This window comes from Quercus suber, unplaced genomic scaffold (genome assembly GCF_002906115.3).
Source record: "Quercus suber isolate HL8 unplaced genomic scaffold, Cork oak 2.0 scaffold_61, whole genome shotgun sequence".
NCBI classification, from domain to species: domain Eukaryota; kingdom Viridiplantae; phylum Streptophyta; class Magnoliopsida; order Fagales; family Fagaceae; genus Quercus; species Quercus suber.
The window spans coordinates 430,742-448,606 of record NW_027069526.1 but is presented as its reverse complement, the minus strand read 5'-3'; the positions used below and the strand labels follow the sequence as shown (position 1 = coordinate 448,606).

At 33.7% G+C, this 17,865-nt stretch overlaps 2 protein-coding genes across 2 annotated transcripts; both read right to left on the bottom strand.

Moving 5' to 3' along the window:
• Positions 1 to 2,177: 2,177 nt before the first annotated feature.
• LOC112041184 (inactive disease susceptibility protein LOV1-like) lies at positions 2,178 to 6,432 on the bottom strand. The gene is made up of 3 exons (XM_065772664.1): positions 5,481 to 6,432; positions 2,960 to 3,009; positions 2,178 to 2,864 (listed from the first exon to the last, which is right to left on the bottom strand). Exons 1-3 carry the CDS (start codon positions 6,430 to 6,432, stop codon positions 2,178 to 2,180), a joined length of 1,689 nt encoding a protein of 562 aa, XP_065628736.1.
• A 3,051-nt stretch (positions 6,433 to 9,483) lies between these two features.
• LOC112039900 (protein SIEVE ELEMENT OCCLUSION B) lies at positions 9,484 to 16,893 on the bottom strand. Its single transcript, XM_024072806.2, has 7 exons — positions 16,720 to 16,893; positions 15,806 to 15,934; positions 14,396 to 14,841; positions 14,082 to 14,161; positions 13,801 to 13,928; positions 10,612 to 11,097; positions 9,484 to 10,059 (listed from the first exon to the last, which is right to left on the bottom strand). Exons 1-7 carry the CDS (start codon positions 16,891 to 16,893, stop codon positions 9,484 to 9,486), a joined length of 2,019 nt encoding a protein of 672 aa, XP_023928574.2.
• Between the last annotated feature and the right edge of the window lie 972 nt (positions 16,894 to 17,865).

The window sequence follows — 17,865 nt, the reverse complement described above, 5'->3', positions numbered from 1 at the left end:
TGGTTTCAGGAAGAACTGATATTGAAACAGCTATTTGTCTTGAAAAGGAATAATAAATAGAACCGAAAGGATCCAATTATTCAAGAAAATACATCATTGTTTACGATGATAGAGAGAAACAGGTACATTCTCTACACAAAGGTAAAGGACTAATAACAACATAAGAAACCAATAAATGGAAGAACTTCTTATCAACCAAGTCTCCCAATTTATTCAAGTCATCTGCATAATAAATGAAACACCTACGTAACCAAGCAACATGTGAAAGAAAAACAAGTACCGTCATGGAGATCGATGTAGAAAATTCACACTCATCCACCAACAACTCCCTCTGACTTTCGTCCAATGCCACATAATATGGGACTGATGATAATGAAATCTGTTACAAACAATACTAAAAATTTCAGCATTAGTTTGAAGGACAAAAAACTCAGAAGTATTTAAAAGAAAGACATACCTAGGATGTATAAATGCTTGATCAGTTACTTTCCACTCAACTCGGACTACCAGTGGTCTTTTGTGATCCTGGGAGGGTGGGCAGTGTCATCCCAGATTTGCCACTTCTTTTTCTCTATTGTTGTAGTGAAATTTTCTGGCATATTTGTCAACTTCAATTCTTGGAGACTCTTTAAGAGCTTCAACCCGGTGGGGACCTTCAATTTGTTGCAGCACCTGATATCTAGCTCCCTCAGTTTTTGCATTGCTCCTTCCTCCACCTGGAGTCTTCTAGAGACAATAGTTTCCAAAGTTTCAAAACTAGAAGTTCGGGAAAACCCTTCCCCAAGCAAACCATCTCTTTTCCTTTGAAAGAGCCAAGGTGGAAATTAGAGAGTGATTTAAGTTTGGGGAGACTCCCTAAAGTTGGCATTGGATCCTCCTTAAGCCCCGAGGCAGACAAGGTAAGGTCAGACAGACAAAAGTAGTCGGTATTTGTAAATAGAGATTTGATGGACTGATCCTCTAGCTTTCCAAACAAATATAGGCTGGAGAGATTGTTGAGCTCAGATATATTCTCCAAGTAAAGATCCAGAGCTTCACCCTTCTCACCTACGATCTCAATCTCAAAGATTTGAGGTATATCAGACCTTTCACCCATTTGACCAATGCATTTTTCTGTTCTGGCGACTCTAGGCGGAATACCAGTCCTAGTTTTGTAAGCTTGTTCAGCCCATTCTTTATAGCACTGAAATCATCCCAGAATAAACCCCACAATGTTTGTAGATTCTTTAATAGCACCCCTATACTCTTGCACTACCCCACACTCTACTCCGCATGGCCCAACACACTATCCTGCACTGACCATCACATTGCCCTGCACTCTGCACTAACTCACCACAATGTCTTCAATGCCCTTAGTAAGGCTCCTATCACAAGTATAGGTGTCGAAGTTTGTGCAACTTCCATATGGACTTGGGTAGAGTTCTGACATAAGTATGCTTCACATCCAGAGTTTGGAGGTTCAGTAAGTTGCCTACGGATGATGGGATTTCCTCCAGGCAAGTCCATCTTAAGCCTAAATACATCAACTATAATGGAGAACAAAAATAAAAAGAATTTAAAATAAAAAGAAAAAGAAAATAGTGATGATGTGAAAATTTGTAGAAGTTTCAGAGATTTCGATTATATATATATATATATATATAGAGAGAGAGAAAGAGAGAGAGAGAGAGAGAGAGAGATGATGCAGTCCATTTGGTTTCAGGAAGAACTGATATTGAAACAGCTATTTGTCTTGAAAAGGAATAATATATAGAACCGAAAGGATCCAATTATTCAAGAAAATACATCATTGTTTACGATGATAGAGAGAAACAAGTACATTCTCTACACAAAGGTCAAGGACTAATAACAACATAAGAAACCAATAAGTGGAAGAACTTCTTATCAACCAAGTCTCCCAATTTATTCAAGTCATCTGCATAATAAATGAAACACCTACGTAACCAAGCAACATGTGAAAGAAAAACAAGTACCCTCATGGAGATCGATGTAGAAAATTCACACACTCATCCACCAACAACTCCATCTGACTTTCATCCAATGCCACATAATATGGGACTGATGATAATGAAATCTGTTACAAACAATACTAAAAATTTCAGCATTAGTTTGAAGGACAAAAAACTCAGAAGTATTTAAAAGAAAGACATACCTAGTATGTATAAATGCTTGATCAGTTACTTTCCACTCAAGTGGTCTTTTGTGATCCTGGGAGGGTGGGCAGTGTCATCCCAGATTTGCCACTTCTTTTTCTCTATTGTTGTGGTGAAATTTTCTGGCATATTTGTCAACTTCAATTCTTGGAGACTCTTTAAGTGCTTCAACCCGGTGGGGACCTTCAATTTGTTGCAGCACCTGATATCTAGCTCCCTCAGTTTTTGCATTGCTCCTTCCTCCACCTGGAACTCTTCTAGAGACTCTAGTTTCCCAAGTTTCAAAACTAGAAGTTCGGGAAAACCCTTCCCCAAGCAAACCATCTCTTTTCCTTTGAAAGAGCCAAGGTGGAAAGAGAGTGATTTAAGTTTGGGGAGACTCCCTAAAGTTGGCATTGGATCCTCCTTAAGCCCCGAGGCAGACAAGGTAAGGTCAGACAGACAAAAGTAGTCGGTATTTGGAAATAGAGATTTGATGGACTGATCCTCTAGCTTTCCAAACAAATATAGGCTGGAGAGATTGTTGAGCTCAGATATATTCTCCAAGTAAAGATCCAGAGCTTCACCCTTCTCACCAACTGATCTCAATCTCAAAGATTTGAGGTATATCAGACCTTTCACCCATTTGACCAATGCATTTTTCTGTTCTGGCGACTCTAGGCGGAATGCCAGTCCTAGTTTTGTAAGCTTTTTCAGCTTGTTCAGCCCATTCTTTATAGCAGTGAAATCATCCACGAATAAATCCCATAATTGTCACACCCCAAACCCCAAAAGGTCTAAAGCATGAAAAAGACATCTCAAAGAACCTGTAGATTTTCCTTTTTGACAATCCAATCCACATAAATCATATCAAATACTAACATCAAGAATTATCATAATAATTCCATTGAATATACTCTCAAAGTAAGTCAGAGCTCTAAACAATAATTATAAGGACCATTGGCCACAAAAAAATAGAGGTTTGAATAATTAATTATATATCATTAGCTTGTCCCATCAGTGGAAATAACGTCACAACCACTTTAATATACAAAAGAATGAGTCAATCATATTCTAAGATGTACACCATCTAATATACCCATTACAAAAGTTCAGTCTCCATCAGTAGTTAGTCTAACTACTATTAGCCACCAAAAAACTGTCTCAAAAAACTATTGCCTACTCTAAAAAGGTTATAAAATAATGGGATGAGTCAGAGCCCAATAAGTAGCATATTTAATGGGGGTGGGAGAAATGCAAGTTTCATCTACTATAATAATAATAATATAACAAGAATAATTTAATAATGAAATACAAGTTCCTCAAAGTAAATATCTTGAAACTATATGCTATAATCTGTGAGCAATAATAATATAATTCAAAAGCCATAAATTCTAACATATGGTAATTTATCTCAAATATACCACACTACCACATAGACCGATTAGGGGATCCACTCATTCACAACTAGCATGATATTGTCTTCTCTGGTATGCAGACTCTTGGCCCCATGGACAGCAGCTTCACCCATACCCTCAAGGTTTTTCTCTCCCCCCATGGGCAGCAGAGAGAGCGCGTCAAATAGAACCTCTCTTGCATGTGGTCTCTTGGCCCCATGGGCAACAGCCTCACCTACACACAATTAAGGAATCCTTTTCCTCCCATGGACAGCAGGGAAGAACACATCATCCAAAGTGAAAGGACACTGACCCAAACTTGATTCTGTTGTCACAAAGACCACGAAAACCAAATTGGGTGATCACTGGGAAATCATACATGGCATGGTGTTAAAACAACATAAACTCACAGGTTACATTACTTTGAAACACATAGTTCATATCCAGGTAGTTTCAAAAAACCTTAAATAATCTAACTTTTACAAAATTTGTAAGGTTTTCAACTTCATTCTTGTCAAAAAGATTTTCTATCAATTTCCCAAGTACTAAGACAAGATAAGTATCTTAAATTTTCCAATACACCATAAAATCCAAGATTTTCTTATCAAGATTAAATAAAAGATGCTCATTTTTCCATATCAACAATTCATACATTTTCCCAAATACAGTACCAAATATAATGCATTTTCATATATAATCATATATATATATATATATTAAGGTTACGACATAGTAGTTTTTAGGAAAATATAGTTTCCATAGGTAATTTCCAAAAACGTGTTTAACCCAAAAACAACATTTATGTTATTTTTCAAAAATCCCATTAAAAAGCTACTTACCTCGCAATTGCAAAATCCTAATTCTCCAAGTTCCAAGGAGATTAGCTAGAACCTAAACAATATCAAGTAAACCTATCACAATAAGTATAGAGCTGGAAATTGCATCTAGCCACAATTTAGGAATTGCCAAATAATCACTTAATTAGGCAAGCCTAGCATTTAACTTCATCAATAATAATATATTCCACTTCCAAAATTTCTTAACAAATAGATTCACAAGGCATAAACTCTAATTTATAGAGTTAACCCATTTAATATCATCTTCAATATTATGACTAGCTTTCATAAAATTTACACTACATGGTTAAGAGACCAATGAAAGCAAAATCAAAATATCCTCCAAGACAACAAATTTAGAACTTCAACTAACTCCAAATAAACCCAATACCAATGGAAAAATTAAATTTACCAACCATCACATGTTATAACTTAAAACTTCTAAATTTTTCCACCATACAAAAAACTTAAATAGTCGTCAATAGCACAAAATATATACCCACTCATCAAATAATTCCACAATACAAAACCCATACATAAAAATACATAAATATCACTTTCAATACTCATAAATCACATGGGTATCATTATTAAAGCTTAGATAAAAATATCCTCAAGCAAAAGTACAAAACCCACCAAAAAAATGAGAAATTTTTACCTCAAAAAAAAAAGATGTGAAGGTGTTTATGGGTTCTTAGCAATTTTTTGGTGATCTTGTCGGAAAAATGATGGTGGAGATGTTGATTTGGAGGTGCCGGCAAGAGAGTTGAAGGAGTGAAAAAGAAGAAAAAGAAAGAAAAGAGAAGTGAAGGAGTGAACCCGCCGAAGAAGAGATAAAAGGAAGTGAATTGTGTAATGAGTAGTGGAGTTTGGTAGGGGCCACGTGGGAGCTTAAAACAATACGATCCTCTCCTTCTTCTTCTTCTTCTTGTTCTTCTTTTTCTTTTGTTTTGTTTTCTTTTCTTTTTTAAATTGACGGGACGTTACAATAATGTTTGTAGATTCTTTAGGGAACTGCTCCTTGGTTGAGGCAAAAATCTACTTCGATGACTCTGGTTCAAGTACAGGTGTCGAAGTTTGTGCAACTTCCATATGGACTTAGGTAGAGTTCTGACATAAGTATGCTTCACATCCAGAGTTTGGAGGTCCAGTAAGTTGCCTACGGATGATGGGATTTCCTCCAGGTAAGTCCATCTTAAGCCTAAATACATCAATTGAACTAATTGTCCTATGCTGGGCAATTGAGGTCTGAATGTATACATGCTCAAGATCAAGAACCTTTAAACTTCGGAAGCATCCATTTGCAATGCCCTTCTGAAGAAAGTTCTTTATATCTTCTTCAGGTTTATATCCTTCTCCTGTATCAAATGAGAGATAGGAGACGAGATATTTGTACCTTTTCTGAAAATTTGGTGAATTAATACCCTGGCAATGAATATCATTAAAACTATTAGAGCTTCTGTCACAATGATCAGCAAGTTGCTCATCTTTTATTTTATTTTTTTGAGAAATAGCAAGATTCTCACCTGAAATAGTACTTTGAAAGAATTTTTGATCTCTGAGAGCATTGGGCAGGCGACATTTCGTTACTTTCCAATTAATATTCATTTCAACTGCTCGAATTAAGTTGAGGCCAATCAAGATTGACAAATAATACATTGCAACAGGTTTAGGACTTTTATTCTTGTCACGACCTTCTTCCTCCAATTCTTCTGCAGCGGACAAAGCAACTAATCTCCTTGTAGGAATTTCATAGTCTCTAAGGAAGAGATTAAAGAAAGCATATATTTTTCTCAGATTTTCATGCCAATCTTCAAAATATATTCCCTTGCTAAGAAGCCAATCTTCTAGAAAATTACTACGTCCTATTTTCAGGTATGCAAGCCATTGTTTCAGGTCAGGATAGATGTGCTGCAGCCATTCTAGCAACTTTGGATCATTCGCATCTTTCCCTGACATTAGATACCCAAAATGTAAAATTTGAAGTGGCAAGCCCACACATCTTCCAACAATTTCTTCAGCTAGTTTTTTTACATTGTCAGCAGCAGACCCAAAATCGTCTACCATCCGGATATACAATCTCCAACTCTCTTCTTTGGTTCGTAATCTAAGATAACGGAGTTTGCTAGGTTGACCAACTGTCCTAGCTACACACTGGCCATTTGTGGTGAGCAAAATTTTACTCCCATCTGTCTCCCGAAATGCTGCTTTTAGAGTTTCCCAGGCATTTTAATTTCATTTTCTGCTGTGAAGTCGTCGAGAACTGCAAGGTACTTCTCTTTCTTCAAGATATCACATACCTTATAACAAACAAAACCAAAGATCACAAATTCACAATGAATGCACTGTAACTAACACAACACTAGCAGAAAACATGCTAATCAATCAGAATAAGATAAACAAAAAACTTGATTTACTTAATAAAATAAAATAAAAAAGGAACTCGCAACATTCACTAAATAACTTCAAAAATGACATACCTTGTTTATCCAGACCTGCTTGGCCTTTTGATCAGTTGGAGTCACCCAATCACGTGCTGTAAAATGACCCACAATAGCACTGTGGTCAAATATTTTCTTTGCCTGGGTGGTCTTACCGGTACCTTTCATCCCCACAATGCAAACGACATGTTTGTTTTCAGATATCAGTTCTGAGACCACTGCCTGTATGTCTTCATCCAAACCGACTACTCCCGTCTCTTCCTTTATTTTAATGCTATATGCTTCTGAAGTGGCAAGCCCACACATCTTCCAACAATTTCTAAAGCTAGTTTTTTTACATTGTCAGCAGCAGACCCAAAATCGTCTACCATCCGGATAAACAATCTCCAACTCTCTTCTTTGGTTCGTAATCTAAGATAACGGAGTTTGCTAGGTTGACCAACTGTCCTAGCTACACACTGGTCATTTGTGGTGAGCAAAATTTTACTCCCACCTGTCTCCCGAAATGCTGCTTTTAGAGTTTCCCAGGCATTTTAATTTCATTTTCTGCTGTGAAGTCGTCGAGAACTGCAAGGTACTTCTCTTTCTTCAAGATATCACATACCTTATAACAAACAAAACCAAAGATCACAAATTCACAATGAATGTACTGTAACTAACACAACACTAGCAGAAAACATGCTAATCAATCAGAATAAGATAAACAAAAAACTTGATTTACTTAATAAAATAAAATAAAAAAAGGAACTCGCAACATTCACTAAATAACTTCAAAAATGACATACCTTGTTTATCCAGACCTGCTTGGCCTTTTGATCAGTTGGAGTCACCCAATCACGTGCTGTAAAATGACCCACAATAGCACTGTGGTCAAATATTTTCTTTGCCTGGGTGGTCTTACCGGTACCCTTCATCCCCACAATGCAAACGACATGTTTGTTTTCAGATATCAGTTCTGAGACCACTGCCTGTATGTCTTCATCCAAACCGACTACTCCCGTCTCTTCCTTTATTTTAATGCTATATGCTTCCATAGTTCTTTCAAGGAGATCCAAATCATTCTTGATGTTCAATCTTCTTGTAAAAATCCGTCTGACCACTTTTCCAAAATGTATCTGACCAACTCTCCTTGGCTAACTTCTCTTTATATTCTTTTAAGCATTTTTCTGTCTTGTCAGCCAAAATCTTCATTTGCTTCGACCTTTTCTCTCTGGAACTATTTATGCCTTCTCATTATCTGGCAATGTGGCCAGGTTGTGCAATGTGGCTTCTCATTATATGGCAAAGTGGTCTTAGCTTGTAATTTTTTTGATTCTTTTGATATTGATAACAGCTTCTTTTCTTTTGTTTCTGTTGTTCTGGGTGAGGTGTGTCTACCTGTGTGGTTTGTTTTCTCTCTTAATAAAATTTGTTCATTAAAAAAAAAAAAAAAAAAGGCTACACTTTACCCCTTAAGATTAATTTTGTTAGCTTTTGTACCCCATCAATGAGACTGCCGTTAAAGAAACCTATCATCAAAATTTTGAAGTCATGAAATCTCTAGATAAACCTAATTGCTAATTCAATGAAATATACAAATTATTTCACAAACCCTGATTTTGGTAGTTGACCCAAAATTACACCTATTCCCTTTAATTTGAATATGGAAACAAGTTTAAACCCCTACAACAGCTTACCTCCAATTTTGATAATTTATTCAAGACTTAAATCGAGTAGTTATTTAGTCGGTATTAAAGCATAATATATATAAAAAAATAGTTAAATAACAAAACAATCAGTTATAATAGACTTGACCAATTGAGCAAACTCGAACTCACAATATGACATTAAAATTTATGAACATTTAAAACCCTATTTTACATTAAATTGGACTTTCAGAACAAAATATCAAGTTGGAACGGAATTTGGACTTAAATTAATGTAAGTCCTAGGGGCCGCCGACTCTTGGATTATGGAATAGATGGGTTGGTCCCTAGGGCTTTGGTTATTTCTTATTCTTTCTTATTAAACTGCTATTATTCTGGTCAAAAAGGAAGGAAAAAGGGGTAATTTATCTTTATTTTTTATTTTATGAAACCTATTATACGAAGCGAAGCATGGTAAACAACACATCAGTAGATTAAAAAGAAAATCTCTATAGACTAGGGCGAAAAATTGGTAACTATTGTATGCCTCGATGTGGGAGGAACTGCTACTACTGCAAAAGATGTGCTATACTGCTATTCAAAGGCCCAGGCGCTCAGCTAGGAAGAACAATATAATTATTTTTGAAATTGTGATGCAAATAGAGTTCCTAGTCACTGGTTGTCTTTGCTAATGCCATGGAAGATCCCAAACAAAATACAAAGAAAAATTAAATGTGTAAAATTGCGAGCCATGTGTGATGCATATATATAATAAAGACTAGCAACATAAACATTAATCCATTACAGTACAGAGATACAATCCATAACACCTTAGCATCAGATCACCAGCGTAATCAAGATGCCCTTTATTGTAGCACTCATTACATAATTAAACTTTAGCACTGGTAAGTGATAACAAACTTTTAAACACGCACACAATTATCTGGTACAACAATAATTATCTTATAGTATCGGCATTTATTTATTTAGTTATTAGACCCACATGGTGTGAGAGAGACATGCCGTATGAGCAATACAGGAGATACTCTCTCCTAACCATGGTTTTGGTGGCAGCAGCATTTGAGCCTGAAGCATTTCGTATCCATGGTCTTGGAACAGTCAAGGCATTTTATACCATCTGTGATCAATCCATCATTCTTTGGGATCTCAAAGTTGCGGAAAATACCATCTTCACGAAGTTTTTTGTCATAGCGTATCACGAGAAGTTTTACAAATTCAGTGTCTCCACGAAACTGCTTCCATTCATCGAACTGCCCCAAGACTTTCAGAACTGTTGTCCCAAAACCACTGAACACCAATTTAGAACCTTTGCACAGCACAACCCATCGTTTCTCTATCTCATTTCTGTACGAAGGCAACTTTAGGCATTCCTTTGTTCCTGAGTCCAATTCAGTATCCTTGTGAAACTTGGCGAATAAAAAGTTGGCTATGAGCTTCCAGAAATTGTCAAGCTCATCCTTCCCTTTACCATCCTTTCCCACACAAAACAACTCTATGGAAGTCCTTGCACTGCTTTCATTTTTCACCTTTGTTGCTTTCTCATGAAATTCTTTGCTCCAGCTCTCATCGTTGCCTCCATAAATGAAAATGAACTTCTGATCTTTGATCTGATTGAACAAGAGCAAAATTTTGATTTGAATGAATGTGCTTAGTTGTTTTTTTCTTTTCTTTTTTCTCTCTTTTATTTATTTATTATTATTAATTTTTAAGTAGGCTAAATAGAATATGCAAGAAAATGTACTTCTCCTTCGTTTTTATCTCTTTAAAGTACAGTCCTTTGTTAATTTAAAAAAAAAAATTATAATCTAAATAAATTGTATCTTCTCTACAAGTACAGTTTTATATTTTAGTTATTGATATATATTTTAAAATATATAACATAAATAAATATTTTTGTTTATTGCTGGTGAATGTTAATGATGGGTAATACTTAAGTAGTCCCTGAGCAGTACTCCGGGCTCTAATAAATTGGGTGGGCTCTATGATGAGACTTGTGTGTGGAGCTCACTCAATTTGTGAAAGCGTGGAACACTGCTCTAGAATTATCTAAGTTGTTTCCGTTAATAACTAATTGGCTAGTGTCTATATAACCCTGGACTCCCATTACCATTGCAATGTTTGCATGTTTATGAATTTAGAAAGGTGAAAATAAACTTTACCCAAGTTGGTAACATGCTGTCAGGACAAATTTCAATCATAAAGGATCCAAACCAGTCATCTCTATTGCGCAGATTGTCTTCTTTGCAACGAGTAAGTTCGTCTTCTTTACTACAAGTGAACGGGATGGCCCTTATCCCCCATGTCATAATCATGTGGAGTGCATTATGGTGTTCCACTCTCCCTTGTGGATTCAACACCACGATGATAGGCTCATTCTTGAATTGCCATTGCTCCTTAACGTACTTGATGCTTGATATTGATGAAAATTGTTGCACTACATACCAAGGCATATCATGACGCTGAATATCAAACTTCTTTTGCGTGTCATTGGTCCAGGGCTCAACAATTGGGATCCACATAATTTTAAACTCATTCTTCATTTCTTTATAAATGGGTTTGAGAATAGAAACATATTCTGAGATGTCCAAACCCGAAAAGAACAGCAAGACATTCTTTGTTTCCACCACTTCCATATTGGTGACGATCTATTTGTGCAACACAAATTATAAAAATCAAGCTAGGTTAGCACGAACTTGTAGCCTCTTAATTAAATTGATTTTTTTTTTTTTTTTTTTGAGAAAGAAATTGATTATTCTTTGTTTGTCTATTTAATGTATTTTATTGACAAGCACATTCATGAAGATAACATTACGGACATGCTTGGAAAATAGAAGTAAAGAACCATAACAAAACAATTGTCTTCATCAATTAAAAAATAAAGAAAGTTACAATGGTGTATATCCAAAAGAAATACTTAGTATTCTCAAAAGAAAAAACAGTGAGTTAATCTCACATTGAAAAATGAGTGTGAGTTAAGAGATTTAAAGTTTGTGCTATGTATCCAAAAATTAGACTCTTTTAGATATACATCTCTCCGTGTGTGTATTAAAAATACTTAGAATTCTTAAAAAAAAAAAAAAATCACTAAAAAAAAAAAAAAAAAAACAAACAAAAACAAAAACAACAACAACAACATAATTTTGGCTTTGGCACGGGCTTGACTGACAATCACCTTCAAGCTCGATATTTAATTTTAATATTATTTATTTGTAATAATCTTTTAAGGATTTGTATTTTCCTTGAATTTATATATATATATATTCAAACTATACATGGTATAATTTTAATTAAGCAATATTATATCACTTAATATTTATTTTTGACAAATATCCATTGAATTACATTTTTATCTTATACAATTAATGCACATAAAATTAATTTCAAAATGATCAAATATCAATAATTTTTTCGTCTATAAAATTTCAATTTCAAATTTTTATATTTTAAAATTATTTATATGAGATGAGTTTTTGGATCAAAGTCTTAATAGCATTTTATTGATACAAAATTCAATATGCATATTAATAACATAGAAAAAATGTAATCTAATGATAAGATTTTAAAAATTGTAGTAGAACAAAAAATTTATATATATATATATATATATTGTGTGTATGTATTTTAAAAATGGAATTAAGATTAGGCATCTTGCAAGGTATGAATCGGTTTGGATTTCTTTAATCATGCTTGAGTAGGGTTGGGGCTAGACTTGAACTAGTGCTTTATCATGGCCCTACTCAATTATAGGAATTCTGATTTGCTCTATTTCAACCAGAAAGTGTCTATTTCTTTCCTTCAAAAAAAAAAAAAAAAAGAAGAAAAAATGTCATTTATTGAAAAAATGTGAGATTTTGTTGTGATTATAGAACTCTTATATTTAACATTGTACATGATACAACCTCATTTAAAATTCTATAACAATGTAACATCACTTTTTTTTTATATAAAAATTAATACGGAGTATGTGAACTATAAAATGATAATTTTCCATTTTATTTGAAAAATGCTGAGAATATTGGTTCCATTTTCATTTCTTAGCGGAGAAACTTTGTGGAGACAACTCTTGTGCAACAACTTTTATAATAACTCTAATATGGTTGACTATGAATAGTGAAGAAAAATTGTAGATCCATGATAAGTAATTTCTTACAAGTTATAGCCTATCTTATAAAAGTTGCAGTATTATAGGCCAAATCTCAAAACTCTCTCAATCTCTCTCTTTCTTGCTGATGCTGTATGAATGGGTTTGTGAAAATATGGGATTTTGTTCATTGTTACTTGAGTTTTGTTCATTTTTTTTCATTTTAACTTTCTGTCTCTCTTTGCAGTAGATCTGAAGATTGAGTCTCTCTTTGCTTTAGATTTGAAGATTTTGAATCAATGAAGATAAAGTGCCTCCAAAAATTATCTCTCTTTGCTTTATTTTTCTCTGACCCATGGCCGAAAATTATTTTCTTTTGTTTGATTGTGTTTTGATTAATTTTTGGTTTGAGCATATGGACTCTTTTTGGTTTTGTTTTTGTTATGGGGATTTTTGTATTTTTGAACTTGTGCTTTTGTTTTCCTTGAATAGTTTGTGTGTTCAGTTTGGGTTGATTTCGTTGAAGGAGATGTTCTGTTTGTGTTCTTGTACTGTTTTCTCGTATTTTAGAGCATGTTGTGTTTGATTAATTTTGAAATTTTCTGGGTTTTTGTATGAATTTGAATTTGTTGGGTTTGTATTTTTGTTTTGAATTTCTTAATTTAATTAAAATTGAAATTTTAAATTTTGAAAGTATCAATTTTAAAAATTAAAATTTTAATTTAAAAAAAAAACTTTTGATTACCGAAAATTAATTTTTGGTAATCAAAGTTTTTTTTTTTTTTTTAATAATTTAAGGGTATTTAGCCACGTTTTTTAAATGCGGCTGTAGATTGATGACCTATAGCCACGTTTTAAACACGGCCATAGGTCCTGGTTTTAGGCCGCGTTTGAAAAGTGCGGCCATAGACTCTCTCAGGCCTATAGTCACGGGGTTTAGGCTACATTTGAAAATACGGCCCAAAAAAATGCGCCTATAGGCCAAATTGTCCTATAGCCACGTTTTTCTGACCTATAGCCGCGTTTTAAAAACGTAATTACAAGACATTTTTTTTGTAGTAAGTAAAAATTTTGACACAAAAGTCATAATTCTAAAAAAAGGGGTTACTAGTATAGTTTTAACTAGAATGTCAATAACAGTAGGATGAATAAAACCACAAAAGTATCTGTGACAAGCCAATGGTCTTTCAGCCTAATAACACGTCAATTCTAGTGGTGGCTTTATGTTAAGACATTTGATCCCCAATAAATGAATACAAGAACTAACCGTGTCGTTGTCAAAAACTTTGACTGGTTGCTCCTTGTCCTCGACACCAATTAGCGTATTCAAGACCTCCACAATACAATGCCGCTCTTTTAAGAATTTTTTGAGCTTCCTATAAGCCTTTACTTCCGCTGCATTGAACAAAAATCTTTGTTCAGGGTTTTGCGCATGTTTAAGTCAGATGGAAATATAGCATGTGCAACATATCATGGTAGCACCTGTCGGGGGAAAAAATGTAATAATAGAGGTTGCATTTGCGAGTAAAATCAGCCTGAGTAACTAACCTTTCTGTATTTCAAATTTTAGTTCGACAAGGGTGTCAGCAATTTTATCATCATAACGCGAAAATTCCTCCGTTTCACTCCTGAAATTGTGAAACCATAGTTATTTGCATTAGATTTGTTAAATTCATAATTAAGTGATTAATTAAATTCGCCATTTTCAAATAGTTCGTGTTTCAAACAACTGATCAATTTACAGAGCAAGTTGTGAACCCTCCTATTGTATCAAACCTTAATTATAACTAGTGATATCAGATATGGTAATTCTTCTCAAATAAATTTAGCATGTACTTTACATTTCAAGGGTAAGGACTTACTCATCTTTATTGAGACAACTCATCCAAGTAGTGCAAGCTATAACAGTTCTGATAGCCCAAAAAACGTAAAATGAGATATTGTCTGTTGACGATTTTGGTTCATCCTGAGCCTCAACAGATAGATGCCCCAACATAACAATGCAATCAATGAAATTGAATGTCTCCTTGATCAGTTTGTTAAGTTTAAGAATAGCATCCTTGTGTTTATCATCAATTTTTGGCTGTGTTCGGAGAACAGGAATCTGCTTGATGATCCCAACTGGCTTGGTGAGATGGTCTGATGAGAGAAACTGGTCAAGGTGCCTGCAGAAATCTCCATAATCCGAAACAAAAGCCGCTAGTGTCAATACTGCCTGCGCATGCCATGAATAACCTTCGAGTGTTCCTAGTATTGACTCCATTGTATCGTTGAGAGTTTCCTCTCTCAGATTCTCATTGCATGCCATCTGACATTACATATTTTCCATTATGAAAAAAGTTTATGTAACTATGTACGTAGCAACATGATCACATTCATATCACTATATCAGCACTTACTTATTTACTTGGTACTTGAAATGGTACATATGCTTTTGCATATTAACTATTCTGCATATTTAAAGTGAAATAGAATTGCTATTCTTTGTCATTGAAAAAAATATATATTTCCAATATTGTTATAAAGGGCTTACAAAGTAACATCGACATATCTGATTAGTTTCAAATCTATTGTATGATAAATAATTTTCTTAATTTCTTTTTTATTGCTATTATATGATAAATTATATAATTTCTATTATATAATTTCTTTTTAATCTATTGTATGATAAATAATTTTCTTAATTTCAAACCTAATATTGCTATTATAATGATATTAGTTATACTATAAAATAATTTCAATTTTTATGGCAAAAAATGGTTGTAAATACTATAATAATTTATTGGCATAGAATAACTTGTAACGCTAAATACCACCCCCTCCCCCCTTGCTTTAAGAGTACTTTTGGACTGGAAAGAATTACCATTTATACCTTTAAAAAAAACATTTTGGCATGAAGGAGAACACACAACCAAGCGCATCCTAGATAATAAAAAAAAACTTCTTCAAGGAAACATGTTAGACGTACGATACTTCTTCTAGTCGGTTTAGTTTAAGAGAAACTTCTTACAACCAATTTAGTGATCTTCAACATTTATATTTAAGTAATCTTCAAATAGTTCCTATTATTCTTTTATCAAGATTGTGCTCTATGATTTAGTTGAAGGAGTTTTTAATGTAAATTACTTTTTGCATGCTATTACTTCCGTGTTTATTGGAATCTCTGGATCATTAAAAAGTCCTCTTAATTGAGGCGTTGTACCTAATCCACACAAAATTAGAAACTTACAAAAATAAATGCTTCAATTAATTTATTCTTGTCTAACATATACCATGTAGGAAAGTTCCTTGAGTTTACATAATGGTGGATTGAAGTCTGGTGCGATGGCTCTTTCACCCTTGATCACCATGTGTGGTTGTTTGGTACCCTTGAGTATGACAAAAATAACCATCAGTGAGAACTTAAACAATATAAGTGAAATAACAAAAATAACAATTATTGTTTACTTCTTGAGTTTAACAGTGTGTTTGGATGAAAGGGAGAAAAAGGAAACAGAGAGAAGAGGTTGGGGGAATGGGAGGATGGGATAGGAGGGGTTTAATCAACCTTATTTGGATGCTTTAGTTTTTTAGTGAGAGAATGCAAGGTTTGAGGGATTTGGAAGGGTAAGATACTCATCAAAACCCACCATTTTTAATTCCCTCAACTTGAGGGTATTCTATCAAAGATGAGAGGTTCCACTCATTCTAAAAATTAAATAAATAACTAAAATTCAAATTTTCTTTTATGATATCAACATATATATATATATATATCTTTTAAGTTGAACAAATAAGTGGTATATTGACAGTTATATATATGATTCCTTAACATTTCCACCCATTTATATTCTAATTTTTAAAATACTCAAACAATAGGGAGGGATATCATGCTTGTTTAATTTGCATTTCTTTTTCCTTTTAAATTATTCAAAGCCAAAATGGGGGCTTAAAAAGCACATGGTTGAAAATTTTTGAAAACACAACGTGTTAAATTTTATGCTCGTCTCTAAATTTCAAAATGACAAGGCCAAGAAGGGTTCTTTTTCTTTTTTTCTTTTCTTTTTGTGGTGAGAAAAAGAAGGTTATTTATTAAAGGAAGTGTTACCACAACAGTGTATCGCAACCTTCGGACTAGATGATAACATTAAAAAATTATAATTATAATAATAAAGAGTTTGTGCGGAGTAGTAAAATAAACATATACCCGAAAAATATTGTCAGCAACAATGGTAGCAGGGTTGAGAATGGTTGTGACCATAGCAAAAAGAGAGGCAACATCAAGATTTTCGTGAGTAAGACAACGGAGGGGAAAATAAATTTTCCTGATCTCATCGGCTGTCATTTCAAACAGTGACGGCAGCTTCTTACAGCAGGCCATGGCCTTTGGGTATTACAAAACAAAGCTAGAATGGTCAGAAAAGAAGGGATAAGTTGGGTTGTTTGTGGTAATGGTGTGGTGCAACTAGCTTGTCCTATTGCCCTATTTATAGATACCAGGGCAGTAATGAGGGGACCATCATACTAGCATACACTGAATGCAATCATGCATGCACATGGATTGGAACAAATAAAGCTAAGAGTAATAATCCGGTACTAAAAAAGAGGAGCAATGTTACTCATTGTAAAATGTTTTCGGAAAAAACATATAACATGTAATGAATGTCCTATTTAGAGACTATTTTTATTGTAGTTAACAATTTATTGTAGGAAAATTTTGAGACTATTTTTATAGAAAATGTAAAAAATATCAAAACATTAGTTTTTTTTTTTTTTCAATAAAAATTTTATTTAAATGGATTTTTAACCATTACACTAAAGGCATCTGTTAGCATTTCTCTAACATATTTATGAGTTTAGACATAAAGGCACCAACTAACCCAAAAACTGTGAGTTCCAATTAACTCAACTGGTAAAGTCTCTAATGGTTAAATAAAAGATCTGGGGTTCAATTATCGCCTACACAAAAAACGGATTAGTGTCTTGATCTAACGATAAAGAGCTATTATTAGAAGCGAAAGTCATATGTTAAAACTCTAAAAAAAAAAAAAAAATTAAATAAATAAAATAAATATATATGAGTTTAGACTCAACAATTATGTTATAATAATCACTCACTTACTCTTATCATTATTATCAAGAGAAATGTTGTACACCAAATATATAAAATTTTAAAAACATTGTATGCCAGAAAAATGTTGTAAAACATTTTCCAAACTGTGTCCTGCACAAACCTACAACAGACCCACTTTACAAGCTACAAATAACAATAATTAAAGATTTAATTTTTTATTAATTGAACTAACTTTTTTCTTAAGAGAATTTTTTATTATAGGTAATTACAATATGCTGT